Source organism: Plectropomus leopardus, chromosome 4 (genome assembly GCF_008729295.1).
Source record: "Plectropomus leopardus isolate mb chromosome 4, YSFRI_Pleo_2.0, whole genome shotgun sequence".
Taxonomy (NCBI): Eukaryota; Metazoa; Chordata; class Actinopteri; order Perciformes; family Serranidae; genus Plectropomus; species Plectropomus leopardus.
The window spans coordinates 27,093,220-27,113,233 of record NC_056466.1 but is presented as its reverse complement, the minus strand read 5'-3'; the positions used below and the strand labels follow the sequence as shown (position 1 = coordinate 27,113,233).

The 20,014-nt window shown below is 41.3% G+C and overlaps 1 protein-coding gene across 2 annotated transcripts; it reads left to right on the top strand.

Annotated features, from left to right (window-relative positions):
- Positions 1–16,483, top strand: map2k7 (mitogen-activated protein kinase kinase 7). 2 transcript variants are annotated; one of them, XM_042485239.1, is made up of 12 exons: positions 1–153; positions 2,457–2,504; positions 6,339–6,483; positions 6,887–6,953; positions 9,313–9,426; positions 10,959–11,078; positions 11,401–11,508; positions 11,630–11,809; positions 11,958–12,038; positions 12,515–12,657; positions 14,079–14,124; positions 14,229–16,483. In XM_042485239.1, the coding sequence occupies exons 1-12, from the start codon at positions 30–32 to the stop codon at positions 14,370–14,372; spliced, it is 1,320 nt and encodes a 439-aa protein (XP_042341173.1). In that variant the 5' UTR covers positions 1–29; the 3' UTR covers positions 14,373–16,483. The 2 variants fall into 2 exon arrangements, with proteins under 2 accessions (XP_042341173.1, XP_042341172.1); XM_042485238.1 differs by lacking the exon at positions 2,457–2,504 and having other exon boundaries at positions 21–153.
- Positions 16,484–20,014: the final 3,531 nt, after the last annotated feature.

The window sequence follows — 20,014 nt, the reverse complement described above, 5'->3', positions numbered from 1 at the left end:
GGGAACTACATGGTGCTCAATTTTTCAAGATGTCGTCGCTGGAACAGAGGCTGTCGCGAATCGAGGAGAAACTAAAGCAGGAAAATGAAGAAGCTCGCCGGAGAATCGACCTTAACATCGACATGAGTCCACAGCGATCGCGTCCGAGGCCGAGTGAGTGTCCACCGAGAGGTACCGGGGAGTCGGTAACGGGCAGAATAGCAGGGGGAAAGATCTGAGAGGTGGAGGGAGGGAGGGAAGGAGAGGGGCTGTTATGCTGCTCCTAGCTACCACATGCTAACAGGCTAGCTACATAAACAAACACCGACTCAGCCTGCTCGGTTGGTTTCACTGTCAAATCAATTAATTTAACAAGTGAGACGATTTCATCAGTGAGTAAAGCTGAAAAACAAAAAACTGGAGCGCTGTCATGAAATGTCTCGCTGGCAGTCACGTCCCGAAATCTGCTCTGAATCTGTCCTGTCAAACAAGCTAAGCTAACGGGCTAGCAGTCTGAGTGATAGTCGGTGGCAGGCCCAGCGTCAATCTCAAAATCTGATATAGTGTTCAGTCTGTTTGTGAAATATTGCAGAGTTGCCATTTAGCCACATATTATCTTCAGTTTCACACAGTTATTTAGCAGTGTTTTTGCTTGTGACTGTCGCGGCAAAGTCAGTTTTCCGTGCCAGTTTTGACCCTTTGACGAAACGGACGCTAATTTCTGAGAGCTATCAGATCTAGCTAACGTTCAACATACGTTACCGACCGTTGGCTGTGTTGTTATGCGATATAAACGACTATTTTAACACATAGTGGATAAACTCCAGTCTGCTGCAGACTTATTGACATAAAGTCCTTCACAGTTTTTAGTGAAAGGGAAGTGAGTGTTTTAAGAGGTGGTGAAACAGTAACACTGGGCCCTTGAACCGTCTGGAGGAGAAAACTCTCCAGCAGTTGAGCAGCAGAGTCTGCTACATGCCTGCACTGACTGACATGTAACACCGAAATAAACACTGCGGGGGACACCGAAAGCTCTTCATTTGCTTACTAGTATAACTTGGTGGGTTTTAAAAACTGCCGGCCAATAATATGAGTTCACTGTGTGTTCAAAGATCATTCTTCTCCACAGATCATCACTTCTTGTCCATTCAAAAGAACTGAGAGACTTTGGCCACAAACCTGCTTCTTTTACTTTTCTGTTCTTTAAAAAAATGTTTTGCAAGGTTACATCAGCTGTCTATAAGAGTGTGAATGTGTTAAAGAAAAGGCTAATTCTGTACTTTTCTTGTTGTCAACAAATCTCATGAAAAGTCCAATATCAAGTATTGACTGTGTACCTAAAACCTGAGAATTATGCTGTTGTTATAGTTTATGAGGCTTATCCTGGTTGTGATCATAACTGGGATATTACACAAGCAGAGAGAAACAGGGTTATTTATAGTTCTCGTATACATCCTAGCTTCTTTCAGAGTATTCCAGCTGGCATATTCAAGTTTCTCATAATTGGAATATAGTGTTTGCATGCTCAAACACATAAAAGTGAAACTCCCAAAAACTGATTGTAAACATCTTATTTATGTCCATGTAAGTGCACTCTGTAGACCAAAAACTGATAATGTTTCAGTAGGACACTGACCTTATTTAAGTTGATTGGGTACTTGGCCATGATATAAAGAATCCACATTAGATACAGTCTCTGCCGCAGTGTTATTAAACTCTGTGTTTTCCATTGTCATTAAGGCCACTGGCTCAGTGTCTTTTTCCCTTGCAATCCTTCACTTTTTGTGACCTCACATAAAACATCCCTATAGGTTTTATGCAATTGGGAATATCATTTTTAAATTATGTGCACTAGAGACCTCTGGTATTGGTTGGTACTCTGTATCGGCAGATGTTCTGAGTTGAGGTACCAGTATTGGAAGAGAAAATGTTGCCTGAGTGGATCTCTGTTAAATATACTGGACTACATGTTTCATTTCAGTAGACATGGGCCTGCAGTTTATTTTGAGCTTATTTTCACCATCCTGCTGCTGTAAATACGCATTAGAGCATCAAATGGGACTGAATCTGAGGGTGAAAATAGTACCTAAGAAATATTTTGGCCCGCTTTTGAAAGATTTATGACTTCAGTATGAACCAGTGGGCTTTGGGGTTCACAGACAGGTTTATGGAGTCATAAAGTATTGAAAGATGTACAAGCACATTGTTGATTTTGGTCCTTTCTGAGGATTCATTGACAATAAGAATAAGATACAATAACGGCAGCCTTATCCTCTGAAATACACCTCTCAGATTTGTGCGTTTTGTTTATATTAAGAGAACAAAGGACTTATAGAACTCAAAAAGTCTATTTTTTTCCCAATTTGTTGTATGATTCAGTGTGTATGTGTGTGTGTTTGCAGGGTGCACATGTGATTGTCTCAGTAGAACAGTGCAGTAATGTGTGTGTGTGTGTATATTTTCTTTCCTCTGTCTAGTCATCGTGATCCAGCTCAGTCCTGCTCCAGCCCCTTCCCAGCGTGCAGGTATCATTCAATCCATCGCTCTCTCTGCCACAGCACCTCTCTTCTCCCCCCTCCCTGACACCTGTGTCCCCTGTTTCACCTCCCATCCCACCCCCCCCCCCCTCAATCTCTGTCTTTCTTATTTTTAATCCTAAAAAAATGACACAGGCAGCTCCCTACATTTTCACCAGTTAGGCCTTCAGTACTGCTATTTCACCTACTTTAATTACCAGTGTTTGTCTTTCTAATACTTCAAGTACTGTTTCTTACATCAAGTATAATTTATAGTCTCAAAAGGAGAGAATTTGTTACTTCTTTAACAAGTGGATGTAATAGTCAGTTTAATCTCCACAGCAAATCAAAAATCTACAGCAAATTTTGTTTCAACAAGATCGACTGGCTGCAGCACATAAGAAGCATGTTAGCATCAGTTGACATAGTTTGGTTTCAAAGACATAGATTAACCAAAGCATGTCAGCATGTTTACTTTTTATTTTATTTCAAACCTCCTCCCTGCACACACACACACACACTTTCTCTCACACGCATAATTTAATTTTATGGCTACACAAGAATCTCTGCTGAGTGGTAGAAGTGAAATCCACGACCAGTTGACCAGTTCTGATATTTTAGCCCTGCAGTTATTTACACCTCCCCTCAAATCACATCCTCTCTCCATCTTTCCATTCTGACTCCTCTCTCTGTCCGTGTGTGTCTGTGCCAGTGGCAGGGCAGTGTTGGTGTGTGTTGATGTTCACAGTGTTTGCGTGTGAAAGTGCGACAGATGATTAACCTTCGTTTTGCTGGAGGCAGAGAATCACGGTGCATGTGGCTTTTCTGCACGACACGATGTTTCGGGTTGTGTTTTGTCCGACACAGTCTCTAATCCAGCATCCCCACTGGTCCGTCCGCAGGAGTGCTGTGAACACTCTGGCTGCTCTTTCTCTCTCTGTTTTCTTTGTGCGGCGACTGAAGACTTCCTGTCCGAGTCTGACTTGACTGACTGTCTGACTTCCAGCTTAGTCTGTGCTATGCAGTTTTGGCCGAATTTCTCCTCTCTCTCTCTCTCTCTGTTTGATGTTGTTTGTCTGTTATTCATCTCCTGGCATCCCCCAACCGCTCCTCCTTCCTTTTTGCAGCAGCACTGTGTGAGCTGGAGGCGGTGCAGCAGTGCCTGCGAGTATCTCTGTGTTTGTGTGTCTCTTCATCTCCTCGCTCTGTCTGCCCGTCTATCTTCACATCCGTCCATCTGGAGCCGGCCAAACTATGGAGATGCAATCTGTGCCAAAGACTGCCTGAGTCCTTCTTCCTCTCCATACTAACCCCCTCCTCCCCTTCACTAACTGATTCTCCCCTTACAGGCTGATCCATCCACAGGTGACTCATGGATACAAACACCTGCTGGCACTCTCAAGAGTGCTGCTACAAAAAAAATATAATGATGTTAATGACAATAATTACAGCTGCATGGTCCTCTAAACATTTTGCAAACTGGTTTTGAATATTTGAAAAAGTTGCTGGTGTGAAATTTGAAATGAGCAGGGTTTTTAAATTCTTCTGAAGCTACACTTGTAGTTCCTAGTCTGACAATTTGGTTGCATGACAGGTCTGTGCTAATAATACTGCGTTAGATAGATCTCTTGAAACTTCTCCATTAGAAAATAAGCCAGTGCTTGCCTGCACGCACAACTGATATTAGAAGGTCAGCTGAGTTGAAACATGGCTTGAATGCATGATTCGGACGTACAGGACTAAAAGCATGTTGCAACAGCCGGTCAGTTGTAAATTGGACCTACAACTGTCAATTTGGCATCCTGGATTATAAAGTTATTTAGTGGTAACAGTCAGACTGGGTGGCTTTGTGTGGATAATATTGGCTTTAACAGCAAGTTTAGTAGTTTATTACAGTTTGGGTTTTATTTTCATTGCTATGAACATCTGTCGGTTATTATAACATTGTACTCCCAAAAATAAATCTCCGGTAACACTTACATAGCCAGATCGATGTCCAATGGGGTAACAAATACAAGCAGTTAAATGATCATACAAGTTGTAAAAAAAAGTGTTAGCCAAACTTATCTGGAAGAGAAAACAAAGGTTAATTGTAAAATTATTGTAAAAGTTTTTGTTAATATCGATAACATTTCACAGATTCAGAATTCGACTCTGACCTGCAGTTTGCTATAGTTGTGCACACACCCAGTTTTCCTTTACAATGAGGGATTATTAAAGGGAAATTCTGGTAATTTTCATCCCGATTTACCCATTTTTGTGTCTCAGTGACAAGTGGGAACAGCAGTTTCTGAAATTGGTCCAGTTTAGGAAAAGATGCTGCAGCCAGCAGCAGCAAAACAGGCTAGAATGTAACCATGTGGGGCAGGTACGCCCCTTTAATTTAGGGCTACCAAAAATGCATGTTTTTGCTACTGGCAGGCTGAGATTGTGAATATAAGTCTCTTACAACATAACAGAAAGGACCCTACAGAGAAACACATTATTTTTCGTGCCTTTCACTCATTGCACTCTCTATTGTGTCCGAGTCTTCCTGACGAGAAATCTCGTTTTAAGCTCTCACGAGAGTTGAGCTTGTGCGGGAAGGAAATGGTGGAATTGTTTGTCAGAGTTGGAGAGGGGAGTCCTGTTATCACGAGATTTTCAATGTTTTGAGTGAATATTTAGATGATTCTAACAATGTAGAAAAGTCTGCCAGATTTCAGAATGAGACTCCACCTTTAGCGAGACTTCGACACAAGACAGACCAGAAAAAGCGATTGGTACGAAAAAACGTTGAACTTCTCTGTAGGGTCCTTTCTGTAATGTTGTCAGACACTGAAAATAACAGTTGGAGCCTGTCAGTGGCAAAGACAAGCACTTGGATGCAAACTGAAAGGGTGCACCTGCCCTAAGTTTTTACATTGCAGTCTTTTCAACCAATTTCAAAACTTGTTTACCACACAAGAACATGGGAAAACAGAGTCAAGTTAAAATATACCAGAGTTCCTCTTTCACAACATTATCGATGCGATCACTTAAATCCAAATAAACACGTTGGATTTTTAGCAACTTGAATGATCGACTGGCTGCTTTACTTGTTTCCCTGTTGTTCGTATTTTTTTGCAGCATTCCCAGATCTCAGCAGTCATACAGTGCTATTATTACTAATAACACCAATGGCTTCTGGTAACCCAAGTTTTAATAGACCATATTTATCATTCAAAAATTAACTTCAGTCATCAGCATCCCTAAACTGAACCTCCCAAGCTGTGGGCTAACCCCGTGCTGTTCCTCCCCGCCTGACAATGGTGTTGCTTTTGCTCTGAGATAACTGTCCTGTTTGTTTTAACATTAGGTTAGGACGTCAACGAAACAAAAACAAAGCTTTGGGGGAAATAAAAACAATAAGTTCATATGTTGGTTAAATGCTACGCAGGATCGAGATAGCAGGGCTGTAGTGAAAGAACTCTTTGACCTCGCCAAGGCCGCTTTCTCTTGGTGTCTCACGGGAACCCAGTACTGCACAGGATATGAAAGATCACATTCTTTTCTCATCAGACACATTGATTGTGTAAAAAACAATCTGAAGCCCGTATTTTAGTGAGGAAACGCAAAGTCAAAGACAAAGTCAAGTTTTTAAAACTAAGCTATTAGGGCGATAGTAAAAGACATAAAGACATTATCATCTCTATTGGTGTGCCATAGCTTTACACCAGTCAGATAATGGAGTCAGTGAATGCATGAGTAAACTTTACCATCTCACACCTTCTGGCATGCTGGCCTCGGGTGAAAAACGTACTGTACCACTCGTTCTGTTCTCCTGTCTGTTTCTAATGTGTCATGTATCCATCCTCAACCCAGCGCTCCAGCTGCCACTGGCCAACGATGGAGGCAGCCGTTCATCATCCTCAGAGAGCTCGCCTCAGCACCATCCTTACCCCAGCCGCCCGCGACACATGCTCACCCTGCCCACGCCTCCGTACGGCCTGCAGAAGAGCTTAGAGAAGTATGTGGACACATGCTAATGTTGGTCTGAGAAATGAGATTACTGAGAAACTGTGTTGTGCATTTATGTATTTCCTCTGAGCAACTGCCACCAGAATTATGAACGTAAACAACAGAAACACAGTGATCTTACATATATGCACACACAAGATCGACACGGCAGAGTGAGCAGAACCAAACGCCATTTAAGGAAGAGCAGGTTATGTTACACATAATGGATCTACATGCAGTGTGTGTGTGTGGGTGAAAGAGATGTACAGAAACACACACACACACACACACACACACAGCATCCATTTGTGAGTCAGACGGCTCTCTCTCTTCTCTTTCACACTGAAACACACTTCATAAAGCATTTGCACTCCCTCACATTGTGTGTCATTGTGTGCCTTTTGTCTCCACAGTGCAGAGATTGACCAGAAATTACAGGAGATCATGAAACAGACGGGTTATCTGAAGATCGATGGCCAGGTGAGATTTGCCACGCGATGGTACATGTTGAATTTCTCTCGTCTGGACACGAGTAAGATGATATTTAATACTTTTCTTATGGTAAAAAAAAAATTACACCAAAACCAACTAAGAGGTCGTACTAACACAGTCGTACTAATCTTATTCCTCTTTGTCATCGACCTGTAGTGTTTTCCAAAAACGATGAACAAAAACATATAAATGTGTCCCTCTGTTGCACTGGGTGACATGTTCCTTCACTGCGATAAACATGGGCACTGCAGTTTAGTCTGCTGCTGTAAATAAATGTGTATTAATCCACAGATGAAAATAGTACCCAACAATTTATTCCTGTTTGAGTAACATTTGCTACAAACTGTGGTGCCCAGTTGCTTTAGGAATTATTTAGGCTTTTAAAAACTTGATGTTTGTGACCTGTTTTTAAATATTTACGTCTTCATTAGGGACTGATGGTGTGGACCCTGAGTGCTACAGACAGGGTAGAAAAATAAGACAGTAAAACATTGTTGGTTTTGGTCTTTTATTAGACTTAAAATATAAAATAACCCAGATATATCTGATCACACTCCTTGCCCCTACCACTATGCCCATACCCCTCCGTTTGCGCGATCAGGTTGGGTAGGATGTCCTGCTTCTTTTTGGGATAGAGGGGGAGGGTGATTGTATGGACTACACACACCTTAAAACCGAGGTTTTTCAGAGGCACGATACAGCCAAGTGCTGTGAGAAATCATCAGAAACGTGTCTGAATAAACAAAAAAAAGAAAGTCACAAATGCATTTTAATGAGAATTTCAAAATTATAATAACCATTGTTTAATCTAATTTTTTCTTTATTCAGTACGGTCCTTTTCTTGATTAAAGAAAAAAAAAACAAATAGTGTGTTAACTGCTCAGCTAACGATATATTGTTATTGCTGACAATTAACACAAACTCAAAAACCATCAAATACATACCATAGCTCTATATAATGATTTATCTCTTCAATAGTTGAGAAAATAAAGTATGTGGAAACCTATTTATTAAATCACAAGAAAAACTAGATAGATAGCTCAAAATCCATTTCACATCTTCAAGACCATCAAAAGTGTATATGATATATAGTGTTCTACACTCTTCCTTGTTTAGATAAATACAGTCTTAAATTTTTGATGGTATATGACCCCCGAAATTTAACTTCAGCACAGTAGGGAAGTTGCTGCACTTGTTAGCACCTCTCAAATATCATAACTGGCAGTGTCGGAGCATGGGTTAGTGTTCGCTTACAGAGCTAGTAGCCTGGTAATGAAGCGCTTTTTTTTTTCCTTTTAATGACTTTTTCGATCGATTGATATAATCACGAGAGTCTGTGATTTTTTTAGCCCCTTCAGTCAAATAGCAAATGCCACTGTGATATGAAATTATTGCTGTGGTAGCGTCTGTTAATGTAAATGCCATTGATGACGATGGCGACTACTAATGACATATCGGGGTCTTGAAGGGTTGACCCATTTCTTAGGGGGGAAGATTTCAACTTTTGTAACTCTGCTCCAAGGGGCAAAGGGGTATTTGAAAATGACAACGGTAAAAATAAGAAATGGGATTTGGCCATAGTCCTAAATGAGCTCTTAACACACAAAGAATCTATTTTAATGGAGCAAAAAAGTAGTTATAGTGAGAACAGAGACCATCGTTAAACCAGGTCCAGGTCAAAACCCAGTGAAAGCAAACATCCACACCACTGAATTGTCCTTCAGTAGAGTAAAGAATCTCCATCAAAGGGGAAAAAAACAGCCCTCCCTGGAATTTTTCTCCTCTTTGACAATAAACAGATTATAAAAACTCACACAGTGAGATGTTGTTTTTTTATCTGCCAAGATAAAATCGAGGCTGACTATGTGTTGGCCTCATTTTGTTTTTGTTTTTCCTTCCCCCTCCAGCCTTCAGGCTTGGTATCACAGTCAGTGCCAGTCAGGGCTTGAAGATGCTGGAGAAAATGATTTGACTCATCTCTGCACTCCAGATTGTTTTTTTACTTCCCCTCATTTGCCCCGAGGGGTTGCTACATCAAGTGCTCAATGAGACGTCACTCACAGCGTCTCAGTCACCGATGATTTCATTTTAACGAAGCACAGAAACGATGCGTCTTCCCACTGCGTGCTGGTATTCTCAGACATGGCCATCGGGGGAGCAGCTTAATTACACATCAAAACATTTGCTACTAAATAACCCAGAGGGGGTTTTGCTGTTGCCTTACGAAGCAGAAAATCAGAACTGGCTTTGCTCATCTATTTTCAGCTCGGAGAGCGTGCATTTCACTCAGTAAAAATATCTTGAGCATGATCTTAAGTCTTGTTTTTGTGCGTTTGTGTCTCCACAGAGGTATCCAGCAGAGGTCACGGACCTGATCAGTGAAGGAGAGATTGGCAGCGGGACCTGTGGACAGGTCTTCAAAGTGCGATTCAAGAAGACCGGCCATGTCATCGCTGTCAAAGTAAGACCCTCCTTCACTCACCTGTTCACTGTTCACACAACACCATTATCAGTACTTCCTTTTCTCTGGAAAACAGCCCGCTAACATGTGGATCCCACATCTGTAACAGTGTTTTGCAGGTTATTTATTAAATTCACCCCTAACCTTTTCAGTTCATCTTGGTTTGATTAGTTTAACACATGGGGGAATCTGATGTGAGTCAATCCCTCGTCTGTAAAATCAAATCTCCCAGGTTCAGATTTAATGAGACCAAAATGTTTTATTGTTTATAAGCTTCCCTGTTAGCTTCATCTGTCATTTAGGGAACCACAAACATATTTGGGACAAAACCTAGCCAATGACAATCACAACAGAAAAAAACTAACATGAGGAATGTGTTATGAATCAAAAATAAAAATAACACAGTTTTAAACAGAACTGAAACATTTGACTTAGCACCATATTACCTGAGTCATGTGTTGCTTTGAGTTTGAACGTCTTTCTTGTATGGTCTTCACACACTGGAGGCATGTATGCAATTAATTTTATAAGTCAAAATATATTTTCAAACTTGTTTTTGTCATGAGTAGTTTCACATAATGTGAATGCTATGCTGCGGAAAAATGACAATTTTATATATATTATTGACTTTTCTAAGCTTTCGCCATTCACATATGAGGTTTTGTGAAACTAATGTCCCATTGCGACCATGGCAGACCTTTACATCTCTGCTGGTATGAATGGCTTTGGTGCAAAATATTCTCATTTTGCATTTTCATGTTGTTTATTCGTCATAACCCCGCATTGTGTTAAGGTCTTAAGCATTGTCTTTGATGTGAATTGATAACTGTGTGACATTTCAGGTCAGTTGTTTTAGGTTTGTGAAGACAAAGTTCACATTTATTACTAAATTAATTGACGTACCTGATAAATTCTTTTTATGCTGCTGATGTGTGTAGTTAGTATATTAAGCTGCGCTAGAAAGAACTGAGAAGATGGATGATGATGATAAACAACAGCAGCCGCTGGTGTTGACAGGTAGCCAGATCACTTTGAGTGTCATAAGTCTCCTTAATATGAACACTGTAATTATGGGAGTTAGTTATGCTTTACTTATCCTGTAAAACTGATGATTTGAGGGAACAAATTTGTTACATGTGGACATAATGTCTTAGCTTGAGGCTCATTTAGTTAATTCATTTCCCTACAGGGGCCATAAAAACATGAACTCTCAGACATCAGTCAGCATGAATAAAATGCAGTAGGAACTTGATGCTGACTCCATGTAAGCTCTCTTATTTTCTGCTGTGCTTTAATTGTGACTAGTTTACCAACACAGAGGCAGTAACAGCCGCACATAACAACCCTCCTATTTAGGAGATGACTTAATTGTAACCGTCTGAGCTGTTTAACAACCAGGCGGTCCATCAGCTCACCAGGGGAGTCTCTGTGTTGTGATTTCCTAATGGCTCGTTTCTAACTTGCAACAACTTGCAATACATTCGAATGCAGGCAGGAATATTACATGTCTTTTTGTTTGTGTGTGTCACCAGCAAATGCGTCGCACAGGCAACAAGGACGAGAACAAGAGGATCCTGATGGACCTGGATGTGGTGCTGAAGAGTCATGACTGTCCTTACATCATTCAGTGCTACGGCGCCATAGTTACCAACGTGGGTGTCCCCAAAATACATGACCATCTGTTGTCTTGATAACAAAATAGACAGTAGTATTCAGAGTACTTCCACAGTACTTAATTTAGTCACCCTGAACAATTTGCATCTTCTTTATTTTTATATTTGCAACCTCCTTTTACTCTCACATGTCAGTAATCTCCCCTGTGGCGCCTCCTGAACTGACGTGCTAAAAGCTCTGTGTGTCTGTGTGTGTTTGTGTGTTTGTGTGTTTGTGTGTGTGTGTGTGTGTGTGTGTGTGTGTGTGTGTGTGTGTGTGTGTGTGTGTGTGTGTGTTTGTGTGTGTTGTGTATGTGTACAGACGGATGTATTCATTGCCATGGAGCTGATGGGAACGTGTGCTGAGAAGCTGAAGAAGAGAATCCAGGGCCCCATCCCAGAGCGAATTCTTGGAAAGATGACAGTGGCAGTAAGTGGAAGAAACACACACACACACACACACACAGACACACACACAGAGAGGGAAAATGTAACTGCCCTCTTGATTGTTTTTGTTCTGACACCTTCATTGTTGTATGTTTCCACTCCAGATAGTGAAGGCGCTGCTGTACCTAAAAGAGAAACACGGTGTCATTCACCGGGACGTCAAACCCTCCAACATCCTCCTGGACGCTAAAGGTCAGATCAAACTGTGCGATTTTGGCATCAGCGGACGCCTCGTCGACTCCAAGGCCAAAACCCGCAGCGCCGGCTGTGCCGCCTACATGGCGGTGAGTTAAAACCCACACACTCTACATTCAAAACTTTGTGTATCTTGCACACAAAGATAACACCTCCTGTCACACAAAAAATACAAAACAGACACGTGATACACAAACTCATTACCTAAACAAAGTGTTTATTCTTTTATTCTTGCAGCCTGAGAGAATAGACCCTCCAGATCCCACCAAACCTGACTACGACATCCGAGCAGACGTGTGGAGCCTTGGCATCTCTCTGGTAAAGCCGCTTTCATGAAAAGAGGTGCAGTTGCACTTGTTCTTCCAGTGGGTGCTGAATCATCTTAGGGTGTCAGAAGGACTGGTAAAGGGTGCCACAAGATTTGTGCTTTATTTCATTTTTCCCAACATTTCTTTGCATTTAAAAATATACATAAAATATGTATATATGAGTTTTTGAAACATTTCAAAATTTAAGAAATATGCAACACATCTCACAGTCATGCATATTGAGTCAGTTATTGTAATGCGTAGTGAGATCAGCTGCTTCTTTTAAAGACGAAAACTAATGAACATGGACAGATGAAATCACTTAAATGTCAACAATAATTTACGAATTAGTAATTTCTCCAACTTTATAAGTAAGAAACACACTCCCAAGAGATACACTATATGCCCCATGCATGATAAGCATATGGGAGTGTTGCTGCCCATGGTAGACAACGGTGGATGTTAATGCTTCCTTGTGTCCTCTAGGTGGAGCTGGCCACGGGACAGTTTCCCTACAAGAACTGCAAGACAGACTTTGAGGTTCTGACCAAAGTGCTGCAGGAAGATCCTCCTCTGCTGCCTCTCGGCATGGGCTTCTCCCTCGACTTCCAGTCCTTCGTCAAAGACTGGTAAGTCGTCTAAAACGGATGCTCACTGACTATGATCCATTCAGAGCTCTCAGGTGATCAGGTGCACATAAAATAAGAATAAGGATCTGCTATTGGTGCTTTTAGCTTCTTTGGTCCTGTTCTCTGGATCAAACTGCCTGGTTACCTGAGATCTGTCACTGCTGTGTTAACTGAACAATTTTTGGTTTCCTCAGACTGAACAAGATTTATCTGAGGGCTAGAACAGAGAGAGAGAATTAGTCTGTTTGAAATGAGACTGTATATACATCTGTCTTGTGATTTTCGATAACAGTTGATGCGATTGACCTGACACCTGCCAGGTGTGTTGCTAGGGAGCCAAGAAAGAGCAGCATCAAATGCGAGCTCCTGAGGTTGTGTTGTTGTGGCAGTTTTGCAGTCTTTGCAGTATTGTTACACTTTTAATGCTTAGACAACACAAAGGTTAGTGCGTTTTACGCACACCGTTGGGAGGCAGTTCTCTCTGTTTACACCCTGGCTCCGAGTTCCCCTCCAGGCCTTTATTCTCAAGACAAAACGCTCATCAGGATCTTTTGATGACATTCGGGTGGGCAACAATGCTTTGGTTTTCGGCAATCATCAGGCCAGGGTGGATTCAGTCAAAGGTTGAACAGGATTCAGCATGAACATGCAGGAGGGTGACAGCATGATTGCTTCAGTCAGTGGTTGCACGTGTGCATGGTCAGACAGGACATATTTATCAGCGGAGCTTTAAGTACACTCTGGGTCGAGGGAACCCCTTTTAACGGTTACACCTCCAAACAGCGAGCTGGGTACAGCTCACTCTCTGCTGCTTGCTACAGTACATTCAAGAAGAGATGAAGAGAGAGAGACTGGAGATGTTCGATTCAGCATACTTAAACATTTCAAGTATTGGTGAAATGAACACCTTTGTTCATGGAAATAGCCTAGTCCCAAATAACACATATACTTGATGAATGTGTCTAAGGAGAATTGAGAACGGGGTTGGAGGCGGCCCCCATTCTTTACTTTGGAAGTTGCATGAAGCCAAACTCGGCTAATTCTAGTTAAGTCCTCCACTAACTTGAATGGAGATAAAAATGATTTAATCGTGTCACTCTTCTAAACCTTTCAAATGTTATTGGACTGTATTGATCAAATTTCATTTCACAAGGATTGTGATGCTCAAAAAAAGCCTGGTACACTCACATTGCTCGAGGAAGTAGTTTTGTCAAAAGCAGGTGTGTTGTTGCAGGACCCGAGCAAAGCACAGTAATGAGTGTGAGCTTGTTGGGATGAACAGTTTGCAAAACCTGCAAGCAACAGTATGGAGTTCCAAGTAATCAGCCTGTGTGGAACAGGCATGTTTTGAACGGGCACTGCACTAGCTGTGGATACATTTGCACCATTTGCCTTAAAATGTACCTTTCTATAATTCACAGCCTCACAAAGGATCACAGAAAAAGGCCAAAATACCACCAGCTGCTGGTAAGACACCAGTCATAATGAACATTAGATTTAGACTTAACCAGAATTCAGCAGTCAAATGTCCCTAAACAATGTCTCTTCCTCTGTCCGTCTCCCTCATCCAGGAGCATAGTTTCATCCGCCGTTACGAGGTGCTGGAGGTGGACGTGGCCGGTTGGTTCCAGACGGTGATGGATCGCACCGAGTCGCCTCGCAGCAGCCAGTGTTACAGCCATCAGCACCAGCTCCACTCGCTCTTCAGTAGGTAGCCTAGCCCAGCCCGGCGTTAGCTTAGCCAGACGCTAGTCTTGCCTAGCTTTAGCTTTGCCAAGCCCAGACTCAGTCTGTCCTAGTCTAGCCCAGCGTTAGCAGCTAAGCCTAGTGTTAAACCCAGCCCGCCTGTCCATCTGTCCACCGGAGAGCCCACAGAGGAGAGGGAGAGACGGAGACTCGATGGAGTGATGGACGGAGACATGGACTGATGGATGGATGGATGACACAGGTGGTTGTGTTTATCAGAGTGTTGAATCTGGACAGGCAGACACGGGAAGGAGGGAAGAGAAAAAGGGGCACACTGTAGTTAGCTTCATCATTTTCACACCGTCGCGTCTCGTCACATTATCATATCATGTCACATCAAGGCGTGTGTAACTGCCACACACACTTGCATACAAACTGTGTGTGTATCTTGTATGTGTTTCTACATTTTGTCCACACTTTGCATTAGTTCTTCACCTACATGTCTGTCTCCAGCATTGATCCAAGCGGTTGGATTAGTCAACAGAGTAGTCACTACACACTGGAACAAAGCATCTGCTACATTAGCAAACCTGAATCTCTCTTGTACATAAACGTTGTGGAGGACACAGCAGTGTCCGGTGCAATTATGATTCTTCAGGTGTTTCTACTATCACACATTCTCAGGCTGAATCTGTGTGAGTGTATGCGTGTGTGTATGCGTGTGTGTAAGACTGTCTGTATGTATGGATAAATATCAAGACACAGTCACTTGTTGTTTTTGAAAGCGAGATTGTATTTCTTAGCCATTTGTTCACGCTCACACTACAGCTGTTAACACACAAACCAGAATGGATTAATCTGTTGCTTCATTTCTAACATGTTAGGATCCTAACTCTCATTAACTTTGACATGAATTATATTTAGGAAACCCGGCATTGTATTTAGCAGCTGCACAATTGGAAAAAACACAAAAAGACTTACAAAAAAAATTAGTGTTGCATTGTACCTTTGTAGAAAACGAGTTGTGTATGGTTTTGTTTTTGCGTGTTCAGAATGATTTGGAGGGATACTAAGAAGAGAAAAGATGAGTTAGGCAGGAGGAGGAGTGTCTGACTCTTTCTACAAGTGTGAGAGAAAAGCAGAGAAAGTAGAAGAAGAAGGGAGTTGTGCACTCGTTGGTGACTATAAGGACGCTTGAAAAGCTGTTACTCGTGTGAGAAGCGAGACGTTGGAGGAGCAGAGTGTTTTTTCATTGAGAAGGCAAAGAACAGGAGCTTATCTTGTACAAAGCATATAAATGGAATAGATGTTATTACCTGTGGAGTATTTCTTTCCCTCACTCTCGGTTTGTCTACCTCTTCCTCTTTGTCCGCCTCTCTGTCTGCCTCTGCTGTTTAGTGTGATGTAGTGCTCCACAGTGTTACCAGACCAAAGGCTGCGTGTTGGTTGTTGTTGGTGGAGGCAAAGTGATTTAGACATTAAGGAACCACACAGACACGTCTTAATAAAGCACGTTTTGGTGTTTTTTAGAAGCTAGAGCAGGAGTCTCAAACTACCAGCTATGGGGTTAGATCCAGCCCATGAGGTCATAAAGCTGCCCTCATGTTTCAAATTTAATGTTAAATTTTTCCATAAATTGGTCTATTTTGGCTTATCTCTAATGTTTTCAGTGTTTATATTCTTTTAGGCATATTTTAAAGTAATCATTTACTTTACTTGCAACTTGTGATTTCAGCATCTCCCAATCGTTCATCATCTCCTAATAATTGAATCATTCACTCAGAAAAATATCAAGTTTCAAGTGTCCAAGAGTTAGGGTCCTGGTTGCTTTCCAAAACCTAATGTTTTTCAGTGAGTTGTCTTTTAAGACAGCTCACTGAAAGCAGCAAAGCTTCACTTGTGAAAAAGCTAAAATTAGTGAATTTATGCCAGTTTTGATTGAAAAATTATGTAAACAATTTTCCAATAATTAAAATTGTTGCTGATTAATTTTCTCATCGATCAATTGATAGATTAATACTAAAGCAGTGGTATACCTGCTATATGTAACACCGACTATAAGCATAGACCAACAGCCCGCAGGTTTAGCGTGGTGCAACTGACACCTAATTGTCAAACCCCAAAGAGAAAGGTTGGCTCCGGAGCATAGACAGTTTCAAGAGACCTGAACAATTTTTTTTTTCATGCCTGTACACTGGCATTCAATTTTTGGGTTTTCAGGCCCGTTCTTGTAAAATGAATATCTTTAGAACACTTTGAGGGAATTTCTTCAAATTTGGCACAAACAGCCACTGTGACCTCAGTAAACATGTTTTTGGCGATAACTCAAGAATTAATTTGCTAACTATGAAAAAATTTCATACAAATGTCTAATAGGATAAAATGATGAAGTGGTGACATTTTATAACCACAAGGTCAAAGGTCAGCTTCACTTTGACATCATAATGTCAAGCAAAAACACTTTTCTGGCTGTTAGTCATTACTCAGGAACAAAAGGGAAGACATTTAGTCAGATACTCAATTAGTGACACTAATTTTGGGTGTCCAGCATGAAATGTGTGACAGCATGGTTACAGATGTCAGTAAAGCATCCACTTTTTGTATTTGTAGTTCCTTTGCAGCAGTATCCATATCTGAAGCATTGTCTACTGCCATGTCTACATATGAGTGCGGACAGGCATGAGTCATACAACCATGTTGCAGTAATTCTAGTTTGAATTAGAGTTCACTGTGACTGTTTTCTCTTATCTGTAAAAAAAGAAAAAAAAAAAGGCTATCATTCTCTGGTAATCCAATCAAAAGCAGCGTTAGCGTTTGTGCAGAGAAGCAGGAGAAAGCGACCTGGCCAGTGGACCCCAGGTGATTTGAGTTTGAGACCCCTGAACTAGAGGATTGTTAAGATAAAACTGAGTGCGTCACGCATGATAAACCAGGCACACCTGACCTGATTAATGTGTTTGAATGCACGATGTGTAGATATAGGTAATGAGCGCAGGTTTTCAGAGACCGACTGTCTGACTAGAGTCCTACTGCCTCCCCTCTTGACGGGCCACAGCCAAAGCCTGCTAGATGTGCAGACTCAAACCTCCCACGCCCCGTCATGCACCAAACCAAATCACTGCTAGACACGGAGAACTGAGAACGATAGAGGAAACTGTTAAGTGTCAGAGAGCGAGAGATCCAAGAATGTTGTTTGATTGGAGAAAAGATGAGTGAATATTAAATATCAAGAAAAAGAGAGAAGAGGACAGAGTGAGGCGAGAAGGATGACAGAGATTGCTCAGGAAGTGAGAACGGAAGTTAAAGAAAAGTCAAACTCGAGTTGGTTGACAGGAAGTGAGTAAATAAGGAGAGAGGGAACAGGGAAGGGAACCGTCAGCCCAAGTTTCATGGGACTGCCGAGCTCTGAGGCTAGCTGGTTATTGTAAAAAGCTTTCATGGTGTTACACCAACCTACCAATTCTGATTTTAGCGAGTGAGTTAGCGCATGTTGTGTTGATGATGTTTACTGTTCTGTTCAAACAATGTTATTTATTTACATTGCTACTGCTGCTACTTTTTTATTGCTTTAGACGCTGCTGTCACTTCTTTTCCCCAAAGGACATTTATTCTTTTTCTTTTGTATTCTTTAAGCCAAATAAGTGAAATAATGCAACACGTGTTACCAAATACAGAGTAAGTCTGAAGAGGGCAAAAGCAAGTGAGAGACAGTGAGATGGTTCAGAAGAGAAAGTGCAGGGAGGTCGGCTTCAGAAAAAGTACTAACTCACGCAAAATGTAAACACACGTCACCTCAAACGTAGCTCCATGTCGTAACGGAAGTAGTTAATCATTTATATCCTGACGTCACACTAAAATGTACGGCATAGATACAGTTAGACAGGATGTCTGTCTGTCCAGATGCTTTTTGTCCATCCTTTACTCTGTCCGTCCATCCATCCCTCCATCTGTCCACAGGTCGCCTGCAAGCTTGACAACCCTGACAGTTCACACCAAAGGTGTCCACAACTCAACGAAAATACGAAAGAGCGTTGTTGTTATTGTTATGACTATTGTTATTGACCTTATAATTGATTACTCTCAGCTATGATATATATGAAATCTCTCTATAGCTAGTGGGAGAGGGTGAAGGGGGGGTGGGGGGCGCTGTGTGTGTATGTGTGTGTGTGTCATATACTGTACAGAGGGAGACTGGTGCGCTAACACAAGGGCCAAGCAATAAAAGCAGCTGGCTCATCCTCGTACTCAGCGAATATACTCTCTGCGGGCCCGTGTCAGGAAGTGAACTCAGTCTGAACATGTCTGACTGAACATGAGCAATTCTGGATCACTGGTGTCACACAGCTGCTCATCAACTGGCTCTGTTAACTCGGGGTTTTCCAGTCCTGCCATGAGTGTGTTCATGTGAAAGAGCTCTTAATCACAAGACAAATGTGACATCATCAAACCCACGAGCAGAGAGCTTAGAGTGACACAAGATGATGTAGGTTATTACATTAGTGCAGCAGCATACAGCGATAACCAGCAATGCGAATTACAAAATCATCACACAGCTAGGATAGAATAAGTAAAACTTCAAGGTCCAGTGTGTAGGAATTAGTGGCATCTCACGGCAAGGTTGCAAAACTTCTCCTGTGTGCCGAGCGTCTGGAGAAACTACGTCACGAAAAACACAAACAGCAGTTTTAGAAACCAGTGTTTGGTGTGTCCGTTTTTTGCTACTGTAAAAAACAACATGGCAAACTTAGTGAAAGAGGACCTGCTCCACAGCTCATTCTCCGATTACAAAAACACAACGATTCTTATTTTCAGGTGATTATCTACTAAAGAAAATTTAGTTATAAATATTATATGAAATTTCTGCCAAAATATTCACCTAAATCTTTCACACTGGACCTTTTATATAAGTGTGGTAATAATTATATAGGTCTTTGTATCTAAATTACCTCCTACTTTCTGTACTGCAGTGTCTTGTTCTTAATCAGCAAACGTATACAACAATATAACCGCAATAAGCTAATATTGGACTAATATTTTGGCCTTAATAATCTTAATGTTCATGAGAGGTTTTGGGTTTTTTTTTTTTAAATATAGTAAAGCTTCATCCAGTACCACAGAACATAGAAAGCAACTGATAAGTAGTGTTGTCAAAAGTATTGATTTGTCATAACATAGTTTCTCAATATTTGAAACAGTTCCTAAGCTACTAAGCAAGACAAAAAAAATGCTGTGTCGTGTCATAGCCTTGTTATATTTATCTTTTAGAAAATAAAAATTGTATGCCCTCAATTGTATCACAAATTGTATCAAATATTGATATTTTTCAAGGTATTTCATCAAATTTAGAAATTCCAATATCAGGACATCACTACTGATGAGTAAACTAAACTTTTTGTGTATAAACATGAGATGGCTGCTTTATTAAGATGTAGCTATAATAGTGACTCTTTAGGGTGTTGGAGTGGTAATCTGTAATCTTTTCTGTTTTAAACCCACAGTGGATACACTGTTGTGTAAAAAAAAAAGTGATGTAATTATCATTGAAGTCAAAGTAACTCTGCTGATAAAGTAGGACACTCTGTATGTGTCTCCTTATCGCTTCTAATGTAAACGCTGTACTTGTGGGCAGCTTTAGTTCAGATTCTCTAACATTGTGCGGAGCCCAGGAGGA

Coding starts and splice junctions, on each gene's coding strand:
- map2k7 (XM_042485239.1), top strand. CDS start 30: ATGTCGTCGCTGGAACAGAGGCTGTCGCGAATCGAGGAGAAACTAAAG. Junction 2,505..6,338: donor AGCCCCTTCCCAGCGTGCAG/GTATCATTCAAT, acceptor TCCTCAACCCAG/CGCTCCAGCTGCCACTGGCC. Junction 6,484..6,886: donor CTGCAGAAGAGCTTAGAGAA/GTATGTGGACAC, acceptor TTGTCTCCACAG/TGCAGAGATTGACCAGAAAT.